Genomic DNA, 21,695 nt, shown 5'->3' on the forward strand with positions numbered 1-21,695 from the left:
AGGGGCGGCTGGAGCGGGAGGCGGAGGAGCTGCGGCGGCGGCTGGAGAGCAGCGCCCGGGAGCTGGCCCAGCTGCGGGCCGCGGGCTGCCCCCCGCGCGGGGACGGGCCCCTCCGCGACACCCTGCACGGCTCCGGCCAGGGTAAGGGCCGGGGCGTGCGTCCGCGCCAGCACCTCGCCACTGCCCCTCCTGCCGACCCTTGTCATGTCCCTTAACTGCCCCCTCGCCCGCGAGTTTTGGGGGGAGGCATCTCGCCCCCAGGGACGGCGGGTTTGGCTCCAAGGGGCATCGAACCCTGCACCCTGCCCTGTTTGCGGCCGAGGTCCCTGCTTTCGGGGGGAGGTGGCTCTGTGTGGGACGGGGGTGTCCGGGTGCCCTGCCGCGAGCCGGGCTGGTTCGGGCACCGGGCTCCCACCCACGGTGCCGCTTCGGCCCCGCCGCAGCCTCCCGCTGGGACCCGCAGACCGTCGACTTCCAGGAGCTGCAGTCGGCCAGGATGGAGCTGCGCACTTCCCGCCTGCTGGAGGAGACGGCGCGCAGCCGCCCGGACGCCAAGGACTCGGGTACCGCCGTCCCCGCTCCGTCCCTCCCTGCGCGCCTCGTCCGCCCTTTCCTTCCCTGAGCCGCTGCTCGCGCTGCCGCCGTCCTCCCCCACCGCCCGGCAACAGCCTCTCTCCTCCTTCGTCTGTGGGCTGCTTCGCCTTGCATCCTCCTTTCTCCATCTCCTTCTCCTCTGCTTTCCCTGTCCCCTCGTGGCTCCCCGCCGCCAGCTCTGAGACCGTCACCCAACTCTGAGACCCTCGACCCAACGTCACTGGGAGCTGCTGGGATGTAACGTGGGTGCAGGCGCCCTGCAAAACCCTCGCAATGAGCAGTAAGGGAATGCAAAAGCCTCYGAGCAGGCGAAGCAGCACCCGCACGGTCACCAAAACTGCTGCATTAGGGGCTTGGGAAAGGCTGCGTCCTTCGGGGCAGAGGACCCCATCTCCTGAGCTTGGAGCTCCTTGGGGAGGAAGCACGGAAAAGTCACAGGATAGTTGGGATAATTCAGGCTGGACCGTCCCCAAGCCCTGTGCGGGTGCAGYGTCCAGCCCGACCAACCCGGCTCCTGGCTTTTGCCTTGAGCAGCACCTCCTGGACGGGCTCTGCGTGCTCCAGCACGGCTTAGAAATACCCCCGCAAAGGCAAAGGCAAAGGCAAAAGCCCCTCTTTTCTCCTTTTCCCTCCTCCTTCGCAGTGCTCGCAGCTGCGTCTCTTCCCTCTCCATCCCTAGGGCTCCTGCCGGCACCAGCTGCGCAGAGCTGCTAGGGCGCTGCATGGCCACGGTCCTGCTCCCTGCCCCAAAGGAGCTTGCTGGGATGCTGCTCGAGGACCTTTCCCCACCGCCACCGCTCGCTCGCTTGCTGCCCAGCGCCTTTGGGGAGATGTCGTCCCCCCGCAGAGCCGGTGGCTGGCGCCGCGGCGGAGCGATAACGCATTTCTTTCCTCCCCTCTCCCCCAAGCAGGCTGCGGCGAGCTGGTGTGGGTGGGGGAGCCCGTCGTCTTCGGCCAGGCGGACTCCATCGCCGGCAAGTACGGCGTGTGGATGAAGGACCCAGAGCCCGTGCCCCCGTTCACGCGGGCCACCACGTGGCGCGTGGACACGGTGGGCACCGAGGTGCGCCAGCTCTTCCAGTACGACAACGCCGAGCAGTTCAGCAAGGGCTACCCTGCCAAGGTGCACATCCTGCCGCGGGCCCTGGAGAGCACCGGCGCCGTGGTCTACCGCGGCGGCCTCTACTTCCAGCAGCGCCGCTCCCGCCTCCTGGCCAAGTACGACCTGCGGGCAGAGGCCATCGCAGCTGAGAAGGAGATCCCTGGTGCCGGCTACCACGGGCAGTACCCCTACTCCTGGGGCGGCTACACGGACATCGACCTGGCGGTGGATGAGACGGGGCTCTGGGTCATCTACAGCACCGAGAAGGCCAAGGGGGCCATCGTGCTGTCCAAGCTGGACCCGGAGACGCTGGACATCCAGCGCACCTGGGAGACCAACATCCGCAAGCAGTCGGTGGCCAATGCCTTCATCATCTGCGGCATCCTGTACACCATCAACAGCTACACCCTCCCCAACGCCACCGTCAACTTCTCCTACGACACAGCCACCGGCACCAGCCGGCCCCTGAGCATCCCCTTCCAGAACCGCTACCAGTACGTCAGCATGGTGGACTACAACCCCACRGAGCGGCAGCTCTTCGCCTGGGACAGCTTCCACATGGTCGCCTACCCCATCCGGCTCGCCCGCGCGTGAGCGGTGCGGGAGTGCGAGGAGGATGTGCCATGCTCGCTCGCGTGCAGCAGGGGCTCTGGGGTCGGGGGACAGCGGAGCCCTCACGACCCCCCGCGCGCACACGCACCTCACGCTGCTCCCCAGCTTTCCCCGAGCGCAGGCCTGACTCCCGCACGCCAGCACAGCAGCACCGCGACCGGGAGCCTTCACCGAAGCTGTCCCTACTGCGCTCAACCGCGCTGGGGCCACAAGCACGTCCACTGGCACCTCCTGCAAAGTCAGGTCACGCTTGAATGCGGGAAGATGAAATAACATGCTTCTCCGGCGCTCGGCCGAGCCAGCAGAACGCCTCTCCCTGGGCTCAGCAGGTTTGGACGGGTGGCGATGGCAGGACAACTCCATCCTCCACGGCAGGACTGGGCTGGTGTGCGGCAGCGCTGGCCTCTGTGCCAGGAGCCTTTCGGGTCCTGGCAGCACCTGGAGCTCAGCCCCAGCACCGCGCGCCAGCTGGAGGCACGAATTTGGAGCAGGGATGGCTCGGACACAGCGCAGGCTCAGCAGAGCGGGATGGAGTGTCCCGCGGACCCTCTCGCACCCAGCCCCTCCCTGCCACACAGCGCGGCTGTACTGCCCAGCATCCCGCCACCGGCACTGCGTCCCACCTCCCAGGCGGCCGCCAGCTCCGTCCCGTCCGCAGGAACGGCCCCCACGCCTCCGTCAGCGAAACAGCAAGGCGTTGTTCTGCGCTGGCGGTTTTGCCCCCTCCGTGTTCCCGGTTTAGCGGCGCAGCGGAGAAGGAGAGGCGCTCTGCGCCGCACGCCTGGGAGCCCCAAGTGACCGGCACGCGGCAGCCGTCCTCCTGCCGCCGCCTTCCCTCCGCGCTCGCCCTCAGCCGCACGGCGCGCCGCGTTGCTCTGCATGCCCTCACGTCACCTGCAGCCGCCCCGTGCTGTTTTAAGAGCATGCATTTTTAACTATTTATTGTAAAAATGCTGTAGGAGGCTGATTATTCCCCCCGGTGCCTGGGGTAAGCGCAAGCAGCAGCAGCCGCTCTGGCGCCGCGAGCCCCAAAGCCGAGGCGCAGCCTGCCCGGCGAGGCGGGAACGGCGCTCGGCGCGGTCGCAATAAACATCTCCCGGGCAACGCCGCCGCAGCGTGCGCCTCGTCTTTCCAGCCTCGCGCAGTGCGGCTGCCGTCCCGCGGGAAGCGGGGCTGCGTTTCTGGAGGGTTTGGCAGGCTGGAGCCCGGGCCCGAGAAACAGGGCTCGGCGGCTGGGAACGGAGCCCCGCGGTGGGGGGGAGCTCACCCTACAGAGCCGGGTGAGGGGGTCGTGCTGCCGGCGGGACGAAGCGGGGGCCGGGCCAGGGCCGACCCGTCGCCAGCCCCTCCTCTCCTGCAGCCTCTGCAGCGCGGCCCCCCGAAAAGGCCGGCCCCGGGAGCGTGTTACTGAGCGCGAAGAGGGGCCTCGACATGCCCAAAACATTAAACCAGAGCAAAAGTCACAGCGTTGCACTAAGCCCCAGAGATTTGCCTCATTGAAAAGACTGGCGTGCTCCAGGCTACGGGTTTCCAGGCGCCAGCTGGCAGGTGGTGTTTTCACGCTCCTCTCGCTGCTGGAGCAGCGCTGGTGCTTTCCCGGTGTTTTACCAGTTTCAGGGAGTTTTCTGCTCCCACAAGCATGAGGATGGAGACTTTCCCTGCACCCCCGGGGTGGGCGCTAACCTCAGGCTTTGCCGAAGCCAAGTCCGGAGAAGAAGGAGTTGCCGTGACGCTTCCCCCAGCGCGGCAGCGCGGCTGCCAGCCCTTGTCCCGGCCGGGGAGGCAGCCGTGCCTCCGCGAGCCCCAGCCGAACCCCGGGGGCGGGAGCAGCCAGGAGCGCTCTGAGAACAGGGCGTCCCCACGGGGCCCGGGCGCATCCCCCACGCGTGGCGCCGGCCCCTTCCCCTCCGCTCGACTTGCCCGCCGCCGCTCCGGCTCGTCTGGGAGAGGCGGCGGGTCCGAGCCCGGCTGGCTCGCGCCCCTCGCTGGGGCGACACTGTTCTAGAAGGGCCGGACACAAGGGGGGCGGTGGAGGCCCCGGCGTTGCATGGGCTCCCCCCGGCCAGGGCCACCACGGTGAGGCTCTGGGGTGCTCGCGGGCTGGGGAAGGGCCCTGCAAAGCCCCGGGGTGGGGAGGGATACGCGGTGGGACACGTCCTGATACCGGGGGGGGGGGGGATCACGATGGCCACAGGGGGTCGGCAGCATCCCCTCACGCCGCGACTCCTTGCTCCCTCGCAGGCCGGCGATGCACATCGTGAGGCAACACCGGTGCTGGCGGCTCCCCGTCGCGCCGTGCGGCAGCCCTGCGGCTCCCCGTGACCCGCCGGCCCCCAGCGCCCACGCTCGCGCTGCGGGGGGGACAAGCGCTGCCCCTGCCGCGGGGCCTGGGCGAGGTGGACCGGGGACACATCCCCCCGCTCTCGGCCAGCCGCGCTGCCTTCTCCCGGGGGGAGCCGGGGGCCGGTCCCAGCTCCTCGGGGCCCCGGGGCTGCGCCGTCCACGCGCTGCAGCGGAGCGGAGGCTGCGCCCTGGCCGCTGGCTTCGGCAGCGATCCCTTCCCCGTGCTGCTGCTGGTGTACGAGGCCCTGCCCGGGAGCAGCCCCCCCATCGACCGCAGCCCTGTGCCCCCCGTCCCGGCCTGCTGGGCTCTGTACACCCGGGCCAACGCCGGCCTGCGCTGAGCTGCGCCTGGGCTCAGCCCCACGTGGGGAAACGTGACCTGGGAATAAAGCTGCAGCCTGTCACAGGCTCTCCTGGCCTTCAGAAACATCGGTGTTACCCTTCCCCAAGCCCTTGGAGCAGCCTCGGCCCCGGGGCAGACTTGCTGGTAAAGGGTCCCTCTGTCCTGTTCCAAAAACCCATGGCTGGGACTGCTGCCTTGCCCTAGATCAGATGAACGATCAACCCTGGTCCCCAATCCGAGATGCGCGGGCAAAGCTGGGCTGAGCAGGGCTTGCTGCAAAGCACCTCTGAGCCACGCTGGCCCCAGCCCTGGGAGAGACCTGGGAGGGGGCAGATAACAGGGGTCATGCCTGCCACAGAGAACTGGAAAACAAAGTTCCTCACCCCAAACAGACGGGGGTCAAGGGCAGGTGCCCACCTCCAGCTGGAGAAGACCTCCTTTGCCCCCCAGCCCCCAGGAGGTGGAGGTCTGGCCCCATCCCTTATGCTCCCATCTCCTCCCCAGCCGCAGCGGCGCGACGTGGGACAGCGGTAAGACAGGGATGGCTTCTTCAGAAATCATCGCAGGAACACCAGCACTAAGGGCACTTTAAGTTGAGACACTAAGCCCATACAGACCCAGCACCAGTAATTTACGTCATCCCCTTCTCTGCCAGGTCCTGGGTCTTCTCAGCCTGGGAAGTCCATCATTTAATTGACTAAGAAAATAAGTGAAGACCAGCCAATGTACATACGATTTCCAGAAAGCTGGGCTTGAGCCGAACCCTTCTAAATACACAGATTTACTTAACAGTCTTTTCAAAAGAAGCCCAAAAGAGAATCCCTCCCCTCCCACACCCCAGTGGGCAGAAAGCATGGCGCTGAGCAGGGTTGCTGGATCTGGCCCCAGTCACATTAATTCCACTTCTGCTCTCGCCTGTGGTCTTTTCACAGACTGAACTTTACAACAAAATTAGAGAATTCCCAAAAGTAGTTCGCTAATTTATGGGACATTCTCAACACAATTATTTGTGATGACTAGACAGTCCCAGAAAACAGCTTACATGGCAAATCCCACCCAAAGAAAAAAAGCAAGATGCAGCCTTGCTGTAAATGGCCAAGAGCAAGTTATCTGGTTAAATGTTACAAAAATATTGAACAAACTGGGGTCAGCTTTGACTGAATGCTTAACCTGGCCTTAAAAGCCACTGGGGTGGTTCAAGGCTATTTGAGAGGCATACATCAAAATGGCTTTATTCAGATGCACTACATCCCCAAACATTTGCTTTTGATCAAGTTTTTGCAGAAATATCCTTGTTTTGCTCAACACAAGCAGTAGCCAAAAGCTCAGCACAGTCCCACTGCTGATATTTGGGAAACCCATCTGACTTTTCTAGTGGCTTTATTACAGAACTTAAAAGAAATCATTTCAGCAACATTCTTTTTAATTACAGAAGAGTCCAGTGAATGATTTCGGATTTTTAGGGGTCTTTCCAAAACAAACCAGGCAGAAGATAGCCTCAAATAGGGAAGCATCAGCATAAAGCCACATAACCAGAAAGAGCTCAAGTCATGAAAACATTCTGATTGAGTACACCATAATAGCACCCTATTTTTAATACACAACTCATTTACCATTAAAAGCATCTTTTCTAGCACATTATAGATCAAACCAATGTCTAGAAGTTTACTCAGTTCTCACAACTTCTTCCTCCTTTCCAAGTGTTAACTGTACTTGTAGTGCTCCTGTAGAAAAGGCTTCACTTCAGCTGTGATGTTACCTACTCAGAGTTAACTTCTGCTCCATTTTCAGCATCTTTGTCAAATTCATATTGTTACAATCCTGCTAGAAACCCACGAAAAGAACCACTAAAAGCATCAGCAAGACAACTCTAACTCCTCCAGTGTCCCCAAATCACTGCTTTCAGTCCAGGCAAAGCACTGGCAAATGTTTGCTTTGCCACTGCCATACAGCTGTCTGCAATGCATCTGAATAAAGGTAAATCTGCACTGCTACCACCAGCTGTTGTGGAGATACCCCAGCATAAGTTTCTTACTTTCATTTATTTGCATTCTTTGGAAATATGCCACCCAGCAACTTTTCTCAGGGCAGGATTTATTTCTCAGCATTTAAAGACCAGAAAGAGAAAAAGGTTTCTGGTCCTTGTTGTGAATCAAGAGTACCCTCTGGTGGCCAGCTGAAGAGCACAAACCTTTAACTGATCATGCCTTCCCTGGTCATCTCACCTAAGCCCCACCAGAGTGCCATGTGGAAACAAGGATGACTTCACCTGGGCAACTGAGACCACTGGGATGTTCAACCCTTTATTACACCCAGTGACTAAGGGTGTTCCAGAAAAAAAAACAGTAATTGTGTGATTTGAATCTTTTATTGTTGCAAGTGTTTGTTACTTGGCCAGTTTGTTTAATTTTGGCCCTGCGTCAGTGAATCGGGAACGGAGCAACCGAAGGGTCTTGAGCGCAAAGGGCAGCAGGAGGAGGAAGGCACGCTTCCCCAGGAGCATCCGTGTCACGGCTCACTCCTGCTTCCCCCGGCAGGAAACAACCACCTCTTGCTTTTAACAGCCCCTCACTGGGTGGGGGCCTGAACAGCCAGCGTTTGTACTCACTCGCAGGCTAAAATCAGGGTAACCAGCTTGGTTCATCCACGTCTCCTCCGATGAGCTGATCTTCTCCAGGAAACAAAACACAACTCTAACACCAAGCAGGTTGCCAACATGCCAGAAAAACGATAATGTCTCGCAGTGCAACTGGCCGGCTCCTTCCAGAGCTAGATGGAAGCCATGTCCCATGGGACCTTCACTGGAGAATGAGATCAAGAGCAGTAAGTGCAAGGAAAAACAAAAATAAGCCGCTTCACAAACTCTTTTTCTTTACAAGTCTGTTTTCCCAAGTTGTACTTTTCACTTGGCACATGATATTCAGGTGATCTGCTTGCATCCTGTAGCATTTAGCTAATCATGAGATTACCAGGCTACTTTATTTAGAGAATACTTTATTAGTTTCTGTAATCAAACCCATGTAAATAAGACCTTACATATTTAATACAGTGCGTTACCCCTGTACAAATGGAAAAAAATTAAGTTTAACATTTCTAGACCAATATGGCTGTTAATTTCTGTACAATGCCAACTCACACTACAAGTGGGATACTTTTTTCCAAAGTTGACATCACAGCTAAAGTTTCCAAAAATTCAAATTATATATATATTTATATAAAAAGATAACCAATAGCGATTCACTAGGCATCAATAGCAGCAACAGCCGTTCCAGCTTCTGCAGTCATTTGAACAAAATTATACACATTAGACTTTCAATTCACTCTTCCTTCCAAAAATGTAAGAAAAAAAAAGAAAAAAAAGAAAAAAGAAAAAAGTCCCAGAAAAAAACAGCAAATTCTGCTACTGATGTGGTACCTGGTGCTTTTTATTAGCTTTTCAATCATTGTCTGGAAAAAAAACCTCTAGAATAACATTATTAAAAACAGCTCCAGTATAGCACAGTCACTACTACATATCATAAGCAGGTACAGGATATCTTACATTCACAGAAGTATCATACAGTACTGTCCTACAGCTATAATACTAGAGGATACAATTAAAAAGGCATTATTTGACTTGATTCTACTTTCCAGCACACTGTGGGCCAGGAGGTGGTGCGACGCAGCTCTGATATAAAGAATGCACCTTTTAGATAAAATTCTCTTTAATCTGATGTGGTTTCTTGTATTCTAGTGGCACGGTTCTAAGTGCTCGTTGCTCTATACAGACATAAGCTGGAAACCATTTAAAGATCACTCGCTTCATATAAAGATAGCTGGACAGAGGTGAACAGAACAAATTGGACTATTGATGCGTTTAACCTTTCAACTCTAGAGGTGAACAACTGAGGGGGGAGTGGATGTAAAAAAACACAGGTGGCCAAATAGCATTTTCATATTGTGATCTAAATACAGTATATTATCATCCAAGAAGCAGCAGCCAGCAAGCACTGCCTTCAGAGGGAAATTCAACGACATCAAGGTTACTCTGTGTTATATTAGGTTAGATGTCATGTGGTAGAGGCAATTTTGCCAACTATATGAATTCCCCTGTTTATTACAAGACAGCAGCTTCTTAAATCACTAAAAACTTAACACACATTACCTGACCCAGCACTGTCTTCAGATCTGCATATTCTCATACACATGGGTTTATAAAAAGATAAATAGCAGCTGAAGAACAGAGTCTGAATAAAGAGAATTCATCTTGTCAGCCAGGAACATGCCTCCCCAACCACCTTCTTCCCCGCTGTGCTATTTCTCAATTTTCAATTTGGGTAGCATACAGGTGTGTAAGCCAATACATGCACACACGTGTGTACACACATGTGCACACACACTACCAAAAGCAGCTCTCATGCTGTCAGAGAAGATACAAGCCCAAAGAGCCTAGAAGCTCAGCTGGATATGCAACAGTTTACATCCGTAACTGCTGACAGCTTCTACGCCCCTGGACGCTGTTTAGAGCCCTGCAGGGAGAGAAGACTGTTCTCTTATCCTTTGGGCTACAGGTTCACGCTGCTGTCATCTCACCCGCCCTCCCCTCTTCCCCCACCTCCAAGGAAACACAGCCTCTAAGATTTTGTTTCTTCTGTTTTGATTGCCTGAGGTTTGATTGGTCCAGTTCTAACAGGTTTTGTTGCTGCAGCAGGTGCAGGGGCTGGTTTTTCCTCTGTTTTGTCCTGGCAGACTCCTGAGGAGTCAGCAATTGCCTCGGAGGGTTTGCTCCCGTTCTCATCCACTTTCTGCGCTTTGCCTCCTAGCGGTTTGCTCTGCTGCTGCTGCTCAGAAAAGAATCTCTGGGTGGACTGAAGTACCTCTGCTCTCTGCTTTGCCTTAAGAAAGGGAGAAAATATATTTACTGAAGAGAGGGTACAGGAATAAAAGCGACTTCACAAGAGTAATTCCTAAATGAGAGGGAAAGGGCTGACCGCAGTGACCAGACCTTCCTAGAAAAGCAGTGTTTCCAGTTGCTTCCCACATGTCACCACATCTGGGCACTTGGCTCAAAAGTAGTAGTTTAACGCCATGCCTAGGCTTCCCTTGCTCTTTATAATCTTCGCTTCAGAAGAGGATCAAGGATAGTTTCGAGCTGCATATAACATCTTTTTATGCTGTGTACGTCCGCAAACTATTCTTACAGATTTTAAAAATATGAACCCTGCCCACAGTAGGTTCAAAGTGAGTCCACAGTAAGGGGGAGATGTGAGCAGGCTGCACACCTCTGAGCGCTACCTGAGCCCTGACACCACCCCAGCTGCGCCGGCACTGCCAGCGTGAGGGCCGTGCTACAGCATGGCCGTCGTCAGCATTTCTGCTGCCCTGGGGTCTGGACTTCTGGAGCACAGGGGGCTGTATGAGAAGAGCAAAACCTAGTCTAAGCACTCAAGTTGCTCCCTGTTGCTCTGGACACAGGTTTCAGACTGCAATGCCAATGCAGCTGAATCTGATTCAAGGCTGTGCTATGTAGCTGAAGCCTTATCTGCTCCGCATTCAAAGCGGACACTGTTCACGGAAGCAGAAACTACTGCCTGGCTTGCTTCAAAGCCCTCTTCTGCATCCTGCTAGTAACCTTGACTTGTGCCTGTGAAATTCAACCCTTGCGGTAACATGTGGATATTACTTTTTTCTTTTGGACCTTTCCTTTGTCAAAGCACTGTGCAGACCAGGCACTCCAGACCAAGCACCTGGCTTTCCTGTCCAGATCCAGGCAAAACATTAAGTGCTGCTTTAAGAGTCCAATCTTCCGGAAGGAGCACTATCAGGCCCAATGCTGGCAAATGCCTTTTTTAAAATCAAAAAGGATGTTATGCATACAAACTAGGCCTCCATGTACCTCTCCGTAAATATTTTATCCATTTTACAAAAAATGGGAACAAACAGCAGAAGTTTGGCACAAGAGCTCTTGGCTTCAATACTGTGTAGTAGCTCCAAGTAACTCAACCAGCAACAGCAACCCCCACACCCCTGTAAACTCTGATGTGCAGGACTGCAAAAACAGTCTGAGTTTACTGTAGTCACATGGACACCTGAAATACTTTGTGTGGATTTCAGACAGCCCCAGAGGTTAAGGCTAAAAAGCTGGATGATTTGATTACAAGGAACAAGGATGACAGAATAACTTACATTCTTCTGAACAGCATTTGCAGGGAGATTCAGAAAACCACGACTGCGTGTTTCTATTTACTATGACTGGCTAGATTCAGTTGATAATACAGACTCAAGATGACACTATGCACCACCTGCTCAGGGCTACAGCTAGCATAAACTGGTGGTAGGAAACTAAACGGACCACATATCTAGAATTTAAGGGGGTAACCAATTCTTCTGTAACCATACATGTTTATCACCAGGAAAAACATACTCTTACTTTTACATCACAACACATGCTTTATGGCAAGAGACAGTAGATGAAGCAGCTCCTTAGTACAATTGTATCCATACAAGCAGCTTATTCTGCAGAAAACAGGCAGATGAGCTGTACAACGTGTCCCCACACAGACTCCCCATACTGCAGTCGCTGCCTTGGTAAGAACTTGCCTCATCCTGAAGGGTCCCGAAGTGCTTTAACAAGTTACACGACTGACATCAACTACTGAAATGCAGCCAACTCTTCTGTAGAATATACCATGTTATAGCAAGCTAGCGGAGTACCACCACAGGCATTTCAGACTACTGGGAAGTGAATTGTCAGAGTAACAAAGGAGGGAGGCTGGCTCGAATGTGCGGGTTTGTACTGCTGCTCAGAGTTGGGGGAAGGAGGTGTGAAATGACAGCTAACGCTCAGGTTCATACACTCCATCTCTCCTCCAAAGATTCAGGCTCTTGAAACCCAGCTGTCAAGGCTGCCTTCAACAGCAGTGACTGCTTCACAACCATGGACCATAAGATCACTTAAAGGAAGCTCCCTACCAATTTTTTAGTCCCAAGTTCTTAAGGGATAGGGCTTAGAGAAGATCTGTGTTGAGCTGTTAAAGGCCCAGCTACAGGTTTTGGGTGCAGAGGCATTTTAAGACATGATTTGTAGACACATTCTTGCCCTACAAGCTGTTGAGACTGAACTGGTGTTAACAGCACAGCTGTTCAAGTACTAACCTTCATGTCTTGTTCAGCATTCATCGCAGCCTGGGCCTGATTGCCTCTGACTCCAGATACTGATCCACAAGGACCCCTGGCCACATGCAGTAAACGAGGGTGGCTCATAAGGCCTGTGGTCATCTGAGGCGGCATCTGACTATGCAGTACTACTGGCAGCCTCTGAACAGGCGCTGGGAAGGTGTTAGTATATGGGGCTCTTACCAATGAAGGGATCAGGTTAGGCTGAGAGAGGATCTAAGTGGGGGAAAAACAACAAAAAGAGACATTTAGCAATAAGAAAACTGCCAACTAGATTGCACGTTGGCATTATCTTAAAGTGGGGAAAAATGGCCTGTTCTGCTATCAAATTGTTGTCAAGAAAATAGTCTTTTATGTTTTGGGAGAGGCCATACTTGAATTCCAGGAAAAAAACCCAGCCCTGTAGTGCTGCTGTGCCTAAAAGTAGTACAGACAACTTAAAAACAAGAAGTGGCAAGGGAAGAGACCCATGCAATGTAGTGGAGGAGTCACTAGTGTTAGGTAGGTTAGGTAGCTTCTGCTAGTTGCAATCAAAAAAAAAAAAAGTGTGCGTGTGTGTGCGCACGCGCGTGCAGTCACTCTAAACCTTAAATCCCACATTTTTATATAGAGGCTACATTTCCCTAACAGCCTTACTACAGTCACTTATAACAGGAAAGCACCACCCTGAAATGCTAGAAACAAGTCAAATCCTTCGCAATCAGTGCTGGAGCAGCAGGCTGGGCTGTATGACCTTCAGAGATCCGTCCAAGCTAAACTACTCTACAAAGACTTCAGAGCTGAATCTCAGGCAAATGACTACACATCTGCTTTATGTTTGAACATTTAAAATATGCACTGGGACCCTTCTGAGATATTAAGCTTCTCCCCCTCCCCAACTAAATGACTTATTTATGCAGGAATGAGGTGCATTACAGCTGTGTGGGGAAACCAGCAGAACTGTCTGTTCTGCATCATTCACAACTAGTGTTAAATTACTCTGGTGCACAGAACTGTCAAAATTAAACACCACAAAATATGTGCTACTAGTTAGCTGGATAAGAGCTTTTTTCTTTTTCTTTCTTTTTTTTTTTTTGCCTTACTCTTGAAATCAGTGGTTTCACACACATCATTTTCTTTAAGGATTGCATTTTTTATCTCCCCATAATCAAATATGCAGAACCACAGATAAGTTGCAAAGTCACCAGGTTATAAACAAAAAGATTTGTTTGTAGGAAGCCACCAGTTGCCTACCTGGGGTGCAAACTGTGCAGGAAACGGCTGCGTCATTCTCACCGCGGCAGCTGCTGACTGAAACTGCTTCTGGTAGACAATGCTGTTCATTTTATTGGACTGATTGTTAGGACTTGTAGAACTGGCCCTAAAGGAAAAAAACCACATCAGTTAGAATCAGCACGCTGCTCTCATTCAAAGGATGCTTCTGCCATTAGTTACAACTTAACCAGAAATTCAACACTGAGCTAAAAAACCTCTCTAGAGAGAAACCAACATCAGATACATCAGAACATCATCCATCTTCTGGATCTACTGTTGGCATCAAAGGCAAACAAACCCAGAACTTAGTAATACAAAGAGAAAAAATATCAGAAATATTTATGATACGGAAAGATTAGAGGGTAAAGTCTGCACAGAAAAGATTTTTCCAAAAAGCATAATACGAACCTTGATCTTAAAAGCGTGTTCCCCCTCCCATCCCTGCCATTTGCTGTTAGGTCCTACTCCTTTACAGGGTTTGCAGCATCGTGCCAAGGTCTGAGCTCGTCACAACAGGCACACGCGGCAGAAGCTGCAACGTGCAGCTGCTTCCATGGACCTGTTTTCAAGTGTTCCAGAATACATTGGAGCAGCTTTCCAGAATCACAGAAAACTCTCCCCCTATTTTATTTAGCTAAGAATATGTCCCTCCATTATAAGTTGAGACGTGCTGAATCACTGAAATAAATGAAGTCTCAAAGATGATTTGTGGGGAGGGCACGAAACAGCCCTCACAGAAAAAGGAAACTAAACAGTTTTCTCCTTTGAGAAATAGAGTTTGATTTGCCTTAGTTCTTATGCAGTGAGTGTATGTGATACACTTACTTAGCATAAAACTGCAGAAATGGCAAGCAACTTAACTAAACTCTGTTTGTTTATGCAAGCTATTACTATTTTAATGCACATCCCTGAAAAGCTCAGCAAAGCTGGAGATGCACACACTTGACTTTCCCTTCCTTCTGGAAGTTTTGCCTGCATCAAGACTTCCAAAGGCTTCCCTGCATGTTCTGCCTGTTTCAGACCTGCAGAACGTGCCACAGGAAACCCGGCAATTTTACAAACATACAGGCAATAAAAATATGCTATAAACAACTTATTTAATGTAAGGCCATTTCTTACAGAAAAAAACTAAAAGCCACAGTAGGCATTTATAACTCTCCCTCCCTGTCCAAGGCCAGAAAGGCTAATTCTACAAACAAGCAATTTAACAGCTATACTAATTTAAGATGTAGTGAAATTAAGTAATCTAAGCTGCAATGTTAAATTGCAAGGACAGAGACCATGTAAGGATTCAAGCAGGCAAGGATTCAAGTAATAAAAGAAAGCAGCTCATTTCCACTTGCTAAACTTAAGCTATTAAAGGTATGTAATTTATGCAAGTTTTGGCTCAACATCTCTACAAACCATTGCAGGCAAAGTATTCGGGGATGTCAGAAAAGGTTTTTTTTTTTTTTAAACTCCAAACAATTTAATATTAAAAGCATAGTAGGACTAGCTAGCTCTCTATCAGAGCTGGAACAAAGGTTTCAGCCTTAAATTTATTCACTGACCTAGGTTTCAGGACCAGTGGCATTAGGCAATAAAAAGAAAACATCAGGAACCAAAATAAATGGATTTCCAATACACAGACCATATTCATATGAAGATGTAAACCAATTCATAAAGGGGACTGAAGTTGCCCCCACCAGTGCATGGAGGTTAACAACAGCAAAGCAAAACAGTACATACAGAAAAAGTCTCATTATAATGAAGTTCTAGAAAATGCCTAGCATAGATGCAGGTAGGCCCACCCTGATCAAAAATGGGTCTCAGCCGTAACTGCAACCCTTAGAAACAGTGAAAACTGCAGAGCTTTCTAGGTCTACTTCCACATTTGCCACTTGAAGGTCTGCAAAGGTTGATGCCTCTGTTTCTGAGAACACTTGCTTCTTCTTTCAAGTACACTCTGGCTAATCTAGAAAGAGATTTAGATAAGCTCCACTAACTAAAAGGCCCCCAAGATTTACAAGAGCCATCTTCCTCCTCAGCAGTAATGGCAAAGCAAAGCCAATCACTGTCATCCTCATCTCCTGGATGCCAAAAGAACCCAAAATCTTATTTTTGAAGTCTGCTTTTTCATGTAAGTTTTGTATGACTTACAGTAAGTCCTTTCCTCCTGCTACTCTTGAAGTCTGTTCTGATAAAACCTATTTAGTTTAACATTTCTTCAATGCAAGTATTCAGTCAGCCAGCAACAAAATCTCGAAGAATCCTCTAACTTTTCAGGCCCCTCTAATATGCATTGACAGTTAGTAACTCCCAGTTTTAATTTCCTTCAGCCCACTATTTAACCCACAAGTACCCCAGTGGGTGCATCATGAAATATATTGTGCTTAACAGCAAAATTACCAAAATTAACAACTCACCAATTAACCAAGTAAACCTGCAAGCAATTTACTAATTTCACTTTTGAGAAGCTTGTAGATCATGCACTGAATATTAGTTCTCTGGAGTTGTTGCCACAACTACTGCTCTCTGATGCGTAAAGCTTTAGGTGCTTTTAGTTTGAGTACTGACAGTTAAGACTACCTTCATGAAAAAGGAACAGTCTACACAGTTTCACCCCTAAGCACACACTTCCTGCCACTTTTGTGTTCTCCTGGTACAATCCAGGTCATTTTTAGAAGAATTGGTCAATTCCATTTAATTCAAAGATTATCATTTTATTTCAGAGCTATATGCTTTTGGTTAAGTGTAGCAGAACCGATGATCTACTGGAACACTGCTTTTGAGCTAAGGTTAAGCTTAAGGTATTTACGTTAGCTGTCCCTCACCTCATACCTTTCAGAATAATTGGCTGATCATGCCTGATTAGTTACAACACTTAAGATCTGATTTCAAGGAATTTTGAGCTTAAAAGACTCTTACCGGAAGGGACTGGAAGTTGGAGTAGTACTTCTACCAGTAACTGGCGGTGTTCCAGGTTTAACATCAATGCCACTTCCAAAGGCCTTCAGGTCCATTTCTGATATCTGAAAAACACAGCAATTGGCAGGTTATTTCTATCAGAGTGAAGAAAAGTTACATTTACTAGGTAACCTGTACTGTTAGGTTACCTCTGATTTTTCTCAATGAATAAAGGTCACTTAAAGCAAGCAGAGGTGAAAGCTAGATTGCAAAACTGCTGCTTATAATTAGGACAACCCAGCAGCATGCACACTTGCATACAAGTTTCCTGCACTCTGGCACTTACTTCCAGTTATAGTACTGGATTTCTAACTTTAATCCCCCTTTTATTATTCAGGAAGATCATGACTCATTCCAAGTTTTTGGCCCTAAAAAAAGTGTTCCAGGGTAACATTTCCAATTAGACAGCTCTAATTAAACAAAAGCGCACAGCAAAAATGGAGCTGTCACTCATCTCCAGGCTCTAAATGGAGCAATGAATCTTTCATGTTCTCTTACAGGTACAGTCAACAGTTCAACTTAGAGTTGACAAAAACGCACAGCACAGTATAAATTAGGTCACAGGGACAATATCTTTCCATACACAGCCATGAAGCATAAGAGCAACAACAGATCAGTTAAAAGTGAGTTGCTGTTTTAAGCTGACTATCCTTAGCAGAAACACGATAGAATCCTTAAACACAGGGAAGCAAAACCACCCTCAAGGGAAAAACCCACCATTAGGACTCGCATCTTCCTCATTTCTTTTTGAGGTGACTGATCAAAAAGGCCATTTGCCAATGACAATGGTAGCAAGAAACATGCTGCTGATGGGAGGACGGGCTCATAAAAGTTAAGGGTGAAAACCCTTTAGCCAGACCTTTCTAAACTAGCAGACTACATGGGGCAAAAAATTGCTGTATACTTTGTTTGGTAGGTGACAGGATGAAATTGTTGCACTAAGCTTACCAATAAGCTTTAATCTAGAATTCTGGCTGCCATTACTGTCCAAGACATCAAATTAGTTCTCTTAAAGACTTTTATCACACCTGTAAGCCATTGGGAGAGTAGGGTCATTTTATGCTCAAGAGCCCCCTAAAATTTAGGCCACAAGCTGTAAGGATTTCGGGTGCAGCTCCAGAGCTAATTACTCCCTGCTCCAGGGAAAGACCTTGGCATGCTTGATAGAAAGCTTAACTGCGCTCATGACCAGTATTATTGACATTGCTTTTCTGAAGGTATGCTGCAAGTATGCCGTGCTGAATGCTATCCTAAAATACCAAGTTCCCGTAAATCTGTGATTCCATCTAAGATAAGAGACCTTTGTGATTGGAAGCCAGCTTCACACATCCCCTCATAAGCAATTACCACAGCAGCTCTACATCATAAAGGAGAGGATTCCTTCACAGTTACTCCGACATGAGACCAGAAACATCAACAGTGACAAACATGTGCACAACCAGAATCAGAAACCTGCCCTGATAGTCTAACGCTGTTTGTCTGCTGCTCTAACAATGGCTCCTGTACTATTTTCTGCATGGCTTCCTATGTGAAATACCCTACTAATTCTGGTCTACCAAGTCACTATCAAACTAAATATGGCCTACAGTGCAAAGGGGCTAGTAGCAAAGTACCCATAAACTAAACTCAGCTAAACCTTCACAAAGTGTACAAACCTAGTCACTCAGGGACTGAGCTTCACTGGCTCTTCTACCTTCCTCTCCCTCCCTTTTAAGGTCAAGGCAGGTTTTTAGATGCAGGAGTCAGCACGGCTTGCTGTACTGCTGCTCTAAAACAACAGAGCCAATGCTTCATATGAATTTTTGTAATATAGATTTATGCATATTGTTACCTTCCCAGTTGCAGCAATCATGCTGTGTTGAGTTCCTGCTGGGATTAATCCTCTGAAAGGCTGGGTTACTTGTGCAGGTCTACTTAGATTTTGAGCCTGCGCTTGTGGTGGTGTGTGCTGTAGTGGTGGTTGTAAAGACTGGGGTAGGGCAATAAGTGGCTGGGCTGTGGATCCAAAGTTGGGCAAAGAAAGTTGTGATCCTGGTAAAGGTACAGTCACCTGGAAAAAAAAAAGGTACAGAATCACCAGCAACATATACACAAGGGTGATTATTTAACTTTCTCTACTAGCTCTACGATAACAGCTATATTCAGGGCTTAATGAGTCCATACATTTGCCCACAGAGATGCAAGCAAATGATAACTGAATTCATTGTTCAGTAAGTCTTTATAATCAGTTCTAATAGCATTTGGTCTTTGCTTTTCAGAAACAAAGTTACATACTAGCCAACTGCAACATCATCCAACATGACTTCAAGTTAGAAGTAAATTTAACTCAATTCAGGAAATAAAAGCAGAGTAAGATAGCCTTTAAAACAAACACACACACACACACACACACACACCACAAACTCAAATAATTGCAGTCATCATAATGGCACTGCTTGGGATGAAAATGAGATTTTACTTTCCAGGAGTGCCAACAGCCAGCGTTTCTAGGCTTAAACAGAACTGGCGGACTGTCCCTTGATTGCATTAACAGGGAATGCTGTGGGCTGAGAACACTGCAGAATGGTAGTGATAAAGAGGTGAAAATACCATAGCAGTGACCTGATCTGCTGGAGTTTCTGCATTTCCTAGTCTGACCACCAATTCAAAACCTTCAAAATTATATTCTGAGGGTGACTAGATGATGCGATATTCTCCAGATATGAAAGACTAAACCAAAGCTCTGCTCTTAAGCATAAAAGTATAGAGACAGACAAGCCTGAACACATTAAACTAGCCCTTCTACAGGGGCCTGAAAACTTTTAGGCCCAGTTTTCAACGTGAAACTCAGTTTTTAAGACTCTTTTCCAGATTCCTGTCTTGACCACTATTCATATCTATGAAGTAGTCTATTACAATAAAACAGCCCATTTTAAACATTTAACAAGCTACTTAAAAAAAAAAAAAAAACCAACCCAACCAACCAACGAAACCCCATGAAATTTGAACCAGAAGATGGAAGCCAGTACAAAGCATGCTGCAAATACGCCAGAATGCTTGCACGTAGCAAACTGGGTTCTTTTTGATCTCACAGACACGTTTGGCAGCTCTGAGGTTTCACCTCAACAGGACTTGGTGTTTACAATTAGGCTGCATTAAGCATCTGGAGTTTGCCTGGCTCCCTCCCCCCATCACTAACTGACACCTGCTCCCATAAAGGCAGCGTATGCCTGATCCAATTAGCAACATTACTGTGTCGACTAAATCTTTACCCATCACTAGAAAGTGAATTATTTAAGAAAAGTTTGCCAGACAGCAACTGCCATGAACTTGTAGACCATTCAATTTTTCAGTAACAGTTTCAGTGCTGCTGCAGTAGCTTTCTTTACAATCAATCTTCAGTTCCTGCATTTTAGAAGAATTAAAGATTGTCTCAACTCCCTACACCAAACTATAAAAAACATCAACAACAACAACATGCTTTTAAGAAGAATACAATTTAGGAAATTTACCATGCCATAGTTTACCTGCTGGAGAGCACTGGGAGACTGTGCAGTGTTATAGAAATTGCTCTGGCCAGGCTGTTGAACTTGCCCAGAATACAGATTTGAAGCCTGGGTAAGCGTAGCTCTGGCCTAGGAAGTGAGAAAGACACCATTACATTAAGAATAATAATAAGAATAGTTCTGAGACAGCATGGCACATGAGGCTGTATTTCAATCAGTACAGTAAAAAAAAAAGTAGCACAGAAATCTGAAAACCTGAAGGTTTCAGCTCTCATTTACAAGTGGTAGAACATCCCTTTATTACCTAAGGTAACAGAAATCAAACTAGTGATAAATGCACAAGGATTCCTGTAAAATAGTTGGGGGAACAATCCTCAATCCAGAGATTATTCTAATGCATATGTATGAAATTAAAAAAACATTCTGTCCGAAGTATCTCAAGTTCCCTGCCATCTTGACTATCATGTAATATTACAGAAGTGGACTTATCTTAAGCTAAACAATACTTGATTTATTATTGCATTATCTGTATCAAACCATTGCAGAAGTTTTGCAATTCAGAATATCTCCTACCTGGAGAATGTGTGTATCAATAAGCTGAGAGCCTCCCAGTCCTGAAGCTTGACTAAGCTGATGTTCATATAAGATAGGAATAGGTTGTGTATTAGAAGTCTGTTGAAATGCTAGGCTTGACTGTGCCTTAGCAAGCTCCTGGTGCTGCACAGCTGGGAAGTTGTGTAAGGCCGTACCAGACAGAACTACTGGCGATGGCTGAGACAAACCACTTTGCATAAAAGCTTGCTGGGATCTGCAAGAGATTGATGCATATTTATAAAAATGTACACAGAGCTCAACAATGAGTCACCAAAAATTATGAATGCAGTTATATTCTTTAAACAGAACTAGAACTCTTACCTCTACTGGCCAGAATTTCATCGGAAAAGGCTAGAATTTTCCATTTACTCTGCATGCAGCAAAATAACAGGTGCTACTAAAGCCTATGAGAATAATGACTAGGCTTTTTATTTAAATAATAAAGTACACAAAGCTATTTAGATGTGCACGTTAAGTAATTTTTGCATGGTTCTAACTGAATTATAACATATGGAAACTTCCAGTTAGTTTTTACGCTATAGGGTAGGATAGAGTGGAAGTATCACACGTGAATAGTCCCACTTAATCACGGAGTAAACTGCTTTGTACTCTTAACTTCAAAGATTTCCGTATTCCGACCTATAATACTTGCAGGTTAAATCACTGGATGCTAAAATTTGTAGTTTTAAAATTAATGTCTTGGCTTCAAAATCAGACCACTGATAGACACCAAAACCTCCAGCTTTAACTAGATATTCAACTGCCATATCAGCGGCATRGGGAAGTTCAGTTTAAAAAAACAAAGACCAAAACCAGTACAGTAAAGTATTATAAAAGAGGTTGTTTTAGTCCACCAGAAAATATTTATCCAAACATTTGCATTAAGAGTCAGTTGAATGGCCACTTTCTGACTGGAAAAAAAATCAAAGCAGAGTTTTAAAATATCTGAGCTGAAGAGCTTTGAGAAGGCAGAGCAGAGCATTTTTGATGTAAACACATTTTTTATCAAATACTTGGTTGATATGTACAAGCGTAACTCTGGTTCTGTTAATCTGTTCTGCATAAAGGCCACGTGCTTGTCTGACAGAACACTTCGTCTAACTCCATTCTGTACCTTCTTAAATTACCTTTCTAAAAGGTACAATTTTGTACTTTCTTAAATTCTTAAAAGTTAAATTGTAATGTAACTTTTCCAGGATGTATATAGAGAACTGTCTTTACTGTAGAAAATGAAATCGTAAGTAATATTTTCACTTTTTTTTTTTTA

At 48.2% G+C, this 21,695-nt stretch overlaps 2 protein-coding genes across 25 annotated transcripts in view; one reads left to right on the plus strand and one right to left on the minus strand.

The window, feature by feature from the left end:
* Positions 1–2,773, plus strand: part of MYOC (myocilin) — a 3,814-nt gene extending 1,041 nt beyond the window's left edge. Inside the window, exons 2-4 of the mRNA XM_026087647.1 lie at positions 3–141; positions 444–563; positions 1,506–2,773. Coding sequence (XP_025943432.1) covers positions 3–141; positions 444–563; positions 1,506–2,290 — 1,044 coding nt within the window. The 3' untranslated portion in view covers positions 2,291–2,773. The remainder of the gene's footprint in view (positions 1–2; positions 142–443; positions 564–1,505) is intronic.
* A 4,570-nt stretch (positions 2,774–7,343) lies between these two features.
* PRRC2C (proline rich coiled-coil 2C) overlaps positions 7,344–21,695 on the minus strand; it is a 59,689-nt gene continuing 45,337 nt past the window's right edge. For 15 of the 24 annotated variants that reach the window (XM_026087664.1, XM_026087663.1, XM_026087662.1 and 12 more), the window contains 7 exons: positions 20,408–20,642; positions 19,841–19,963; positions 18,181–18,399; positions 16,311–16,414; positions 13,383–13,509; positions 12,129–12,365; positions 7,972–9,868 (listed from right to left, as the gene is read on the minus strand). In XM_026087664.1, coding sequence (XP_025943449.1) covers positions 9,608–9,868; positions 12,129–12,365; positions 13,383–13,509; positions 16,311–16,414; positions 18,181–18,399; positions 19,841–19,963; positions 20,408–20,642 — 1,306 coding nt within the window. In that variant the 3' untranslated portion in view covers positions 7,972–9,607. Of the gene's footprint in view, positions 7,796–7,971; positions 9,869–12,128; positions 12,366–13,382; positions 13,510–16,310; positions 16,415–18,180; positions 18,400–19,840; positions 19,964–20,407; positions 20,643–21,695 lie in introns of those variants that run through there. The other 9 variants (XM_026087676.1, XM_026087657.1, XM_026087654.1 and 6 more) reach the window with 5 other exon arrangements.

The sequence above is a fragment of the Apteryx rowi genome, unplaced genomic scaffold (genome assembly GCF_003343035.1).
Source record: "Apteryx rowi isolate R43461 unplaced genomic scaffold, aptRow1 scaffold_729, whole genome shotgun sequence".
NCBI classification, from domain to species: domain Eukaryota; kingdom Metazoa; phylum Chordata; class Aves; order Apterygiformes; family Apterygidae; genus Apteryx; species Apteryx rowi.